Genomic DNA, 4,367 nt, shown 5'->3' on the forward strand with positions numbered 1-4,367 from the left:
GCGGTCTGATGCGGTCTGAGAAGTGCAGGAGGGCACGGCAGTGCTGAACTAAACTTCCAGCGCCGGACCCTAAACCCTTCCTCCAGCGTGGCCCCTCCTTCCCGGGCCAGAACGCTGTGGCCGCGTCGGGTGTTTCCCTTCTCCTCGCACACTCCAGGGTCCCCCAGGCTCACCGCGAGTGCCCCGGAAGGCCTCGATGAGGAAGCCCGCCTCCTCCTGGATGCGCTCTTCGATGCCGCGCTTGCCCACGCCGAAGTCCCGCAGAGTTGTAATGGAGAAGCGCCGGAGCTGCTTGGCGCGCTCCCGGTTGCTGAACGCCACGCCTGAGGAGGCAGCGGGGGAGTTGGATGAGGGCAGAGCGAGGCAGGGCCCAGACCAGCCCCGGGCTCCCGGGCTCCCAGGCTCCCTAGAGAGAGAAGGGGTGGACAGAGAGAGCTAGGGGGGAAAAAGGAGGGTAGAGAGCCAGAGTAGGGTGCAGAGGGGACGGAGGGATAGAGGGTGGGCGAGAGCAAGGGGAGAGGGAGGGAAGTGGGGTAAAGAGACAGACTGAGACAAACAACGCAGAGTCAGAGAAATGCAGAGAGACCTAGTGCAAAGAACAGAATCGGAAAGAATGAGGCAAGACAGATATGCCAAGAGACACAGAGACACTCAGAGGAAGAGGAGACAGAGGAGGGAAGGAGGGGAAGTAAGATGCATGGAGATCTGGGAGTTAGACATAACCATAGCAAATTCTAAAGGACTTCCCTGGTGGCCCAGATGGTAAAGAATCTACCTGCAATGCAGATGACCTGGTTTCGATCCCTGGGTTGGGAAGATCCCTGGAGGAGGAAATGGCAACCCACTCCAGTATTCTTGCCTGGAGAATCCCATGGACAGAGGATCCCAGCTGGGTACAGTCCATGGGGTCACAAAGAGTTGGACACAACTGAGCGACTAACAGACACACACAAAGAGACGAGAGAAAAACAGGGAGAAAGAAACAGAGAGACCCTGGGGGGAAAGAGAGACTGTTACTAAGAGATGGAGGCATGGAGATTTTGAGGCAGAGATAATGGGAGATTCTAAGACAAAGGAAGACGAAAGAGAGAGAGAAGGAGAGAGAAACCGGGGGAAGCCCAGAAGCTGAAAAGAAAAAAAACCAAAAGGCATATGGAGATAGAGGACCAGGGTTCCAAAGCAGAAATCCCAAGAGGCTCTAAGAGATGCAGAGAAAGAAGAGATATCGAGTGAAAGGGAACAGGAGCAGAGAGAAGCAGGGAGAAACAGAGATGCAGAAGCTAAGACAAGATAGGGCAGGGGCAGGCAGCAATGCACAGGAGTGGAGACAGGAATAGCAGAGGCAGTCAGGAGAAAAAAGCTGGGGACCCCGAAGTCTGTCTGACCATGCTCCCTTCCCCTCAGTCTCCCTCACCATAGCCTTTGAAGAGCCAGTCAAAGGTAGCCTGCTCGCCTCGCCCACTGAATTCTTCAGCCTGGTCCACCAGAGCTTCCTTCACAGCATCATAGCCACACAGCACCACAATCTGCCGGGTCCCCAGGTGGACCGTGAACACAGGGCCGTAGTGCTCGCTGATCTGATAGAGATGAGTGGGAGTTAGTTAGTGGGAGTAGCCCCTATTCTGAACTGGCCCTGCACCCAGACCTCACATACTGGGATGCATTTCCTCACAAGTTCTGACTATCAAGGAGCTGGACATCTCAAGGTGTCTTTCCTGGCTAGGACCCCGATTGTTGTTGTTGAGTTGCTCAGTCATGTCTGTCTCTTTGTGACCCTATGGACTGTAGCCTGCCAGGCTTCTATGTCCATGGGATTTCCCATGCAAGAATACTGGAGTGGGTTGCTATTCCCTTCTCGGGCATCTTCCCAGTGCAGGGATCAAACCCGGGTCTCCTGTATTGGCAGATGGGTTCTTTATCTTCGGGCCACCAGGGAAGCCCCAGAACCCTGGTATTGGATCTTTAAAATTCCCTTCTTCTTTCCTAAGACTCTTGCCCAACATTGCCCACCCCCTGCCATAAAGCCGCAGACGAACTGGACAGGCTGCCCCCCTTCATCCCATTCCACCCATCTCTGCCCCATGATACCTTCATGAGGGAGTTGTACATCTGCTCGGTGTTCAGCTGCAGGTAGTTCCCGATGAAGGGCAGAGGAGTGGGCCCTGGAGGCAATTTCCCTTTGAGGTTCCTTTGCCGCCAGACAGACATCAAGACCATGATAGTCAGACAGGCCAGCAAAGCCACGAGGAGCAGCCCTGAGGCCAGCATGGTGGCAACTGGGAGTGATGGCCAGGTGGTGATGTCTGAGATGGTTGGCTTTTATACTACCAGGGAAAGCAGGACAGACTTTGGTCCTGATTATATAATTGTCTTGTTTTACCTCTCATATACACGCCTCACTATTCTCCCTGCCTAGCTTGGGACCCAGCCAACCAGGAAGGAGTGGGGGGACCTCAGGTCAGGTTAACAAGGAGAGGGCCCCAAGGTGGAATTTGTGGTCTGTGGGGAGAGACTGCTGTATGGCTCTGGACTTTGGAGGAGACAGTAGATACATTCCAGAACTGAAGATTTTGGGGAGCCCCTGAGCTTTGGACTTGGGATCTCAGAGTGAGAAGGTGAAGGTGAAGTCGTTCAGTTGTGTCCAACTCTTTGCGACCCTGTGGACTCGCCTACCAGGCTTCTCCGTCCCTGGGATTCTCCAGGCAAGAATACTGGAGTGGGTTACCATTTCCTTCTCCAGGGGGTCTTCCTGACCCAGGGATCGAACCCGGGTCTCCCACATTGGAGGCAGATGCTTTAACCTCTGAGCCACCAGGGAAGCCCCTCAGAGTGAGAAGGGATTTGGAGGTCTTGGGAAAGTGAAAATCACAGATCTGGATGTAAGGGTATTAGAATGGACAGGATATGGATTTGAGGGTCTTTTGGAGAGGAGGGATGTAGGTTGAAGGGTCTCATGGTGGCGGGGGGAATTCCAGGGAATGGATTCGAGGGTCTTGAGGTGAGAAAGGACCCCTGCTGTGGGTGTGGGGTTCCTGAGAGCAGAGTCCAGCTGGATCTGGACTCAGCATCTGATCCCAGATGTTGACTTGCTTTTATTTTGGACATGTTGCTCACTCTCAATGGCCAGAAGCTTCATCGGAACCTCAAAGCGAGGTCACAGTGGGGGTCATAGAACTGACCATCTGTGGTTGGGCAAGAGGTGAAGACCAGAGCTGTGCATCTGTGGAACTTTCCACAGAACTGGAGAATAGTAACTCACAATCTCAACCGGTAGAGGAACTGGCCAGGGCTTGAGAAGTAGTAATAACCATCAATCTGATACCATACAAAAAAAATCCCAAATGTTTCAGGGGTTAGAATTCACACAGCATCCCACTGGTTCCCTACCCAGATCCTTAGGGAAGTCCACTATGTTGACTATATCATTTCTGTTATTGTTAATGTTTCGAATTTTACATGTGAGTATAATGAGGACAGAAGAGAGAGAGTGGGCAAGAGGCACGCATGTGACCCCTCTGTCTCCTGCTTGGCACTTATTTCCTCTTTCTGGAATTGGGTTTCCCCACTTCGGATGCGAGAGTTGGACTGTGAAGAGAACTGAGCACTGAAGAATTGATGCTTTTGAACTGTGGTGTTGGAGAAGACTCTTGAGAGTCCCTTGGACTGCAAGGAGATCCAACCAGTCCATTCTGAAGGAGATCAGCCCTGGGTGTTGTTTGGAAGGAATGATACTAAAGCTGAAACTCCAGTACTTTGGCCACCTCATGTGAAGAGTTGACTCATTGGAAAAGACTGATGCTGGGAGGGATTGGGGGCAGGAAGAGAAGGGCATGACAGAGGATGAGATGGCTGGATGGCACCACCAACTCGACGGACATGAGTTTGAGTGAACTCCGGGAGTTGGTGATGGACAGGGAGGCCTGGTGTGCTGCGATTCACGGGGTTGCAAAGAGTCGGACACAACTGAGTGACTGAACTGAACTGAACTGAACTTCCTAGAAGGTGCCAGTGGTAAAGAACCCGCCTGCCAATGTAGGAGATGTAAGAGATGCAGATTCGACCCCCTGGAGGGCATGGCAACCCACTCCAGTATTCTTGACTGGAGAATCCCATGGACAGAGGAGCCTGGAGGGCTACAGTCCATAGGGTCACACAGAGTTGGACACAACTGAAGGGACTTAGCACACACGCACCAGTGCAAAGGGAGTATTTGGAAGAGAAGGTTGTACTGGAGGGTGTGTGAAGTCCCCTTTAGAGGTGATTCCTGGTGTCAGGGCTGTTAGCAGGCAGAGGAGACTATGTCAGGAGAGATTTGGGTAAACTCCAGTGTCAGGAACAGAGAGAAATCCTGGGATTCTGAAGGTGGG

General features: G+C 52.8%; 1 protein-coding gene across 1 annotated transcript in view; it reads right to left on the minus strand.

The window, feature by feature from the left end:
* The window catches only part of LOC104995374 (cytochrome P450 2A13-like), a 7,980-nt gene extending 5,640 nt beyond the window's left edge, over positions 1–2,340 (minus strand). The window contains 3 exon segments of the mRNA XM_010849255.1: positions 174–323; positions 1,415–1,577; positions 2,089–2,340. Coding sequence (XP_010847557.1) covers positions 174–323; positions 1,415–1,577; positions 2,089–2,268 — 493 coding nt within the window. The 5' untranslated portion in view covers positions 2,269–2,340.
* Between the last annotated feature and the right edge of the window lie 2,027 nt (positions 2,341–4,367).

This window comes from Bison bison, unplaced genomic scaffold, assembly GCF_000754665.1.
Source record: "Bison bison bison isolate TAMUID 2011002044 unplaced genomic scaffold, Bison_UMD1.0 scf7180017864280, whole genome shotgun sequence".
In the NCBI taxonomy this organism is placed as follows: Eukaryota; Metazoa; Chordata; class Mammalia; order Artiodactyla; family Bovidae; genus Bison; species Bison bison.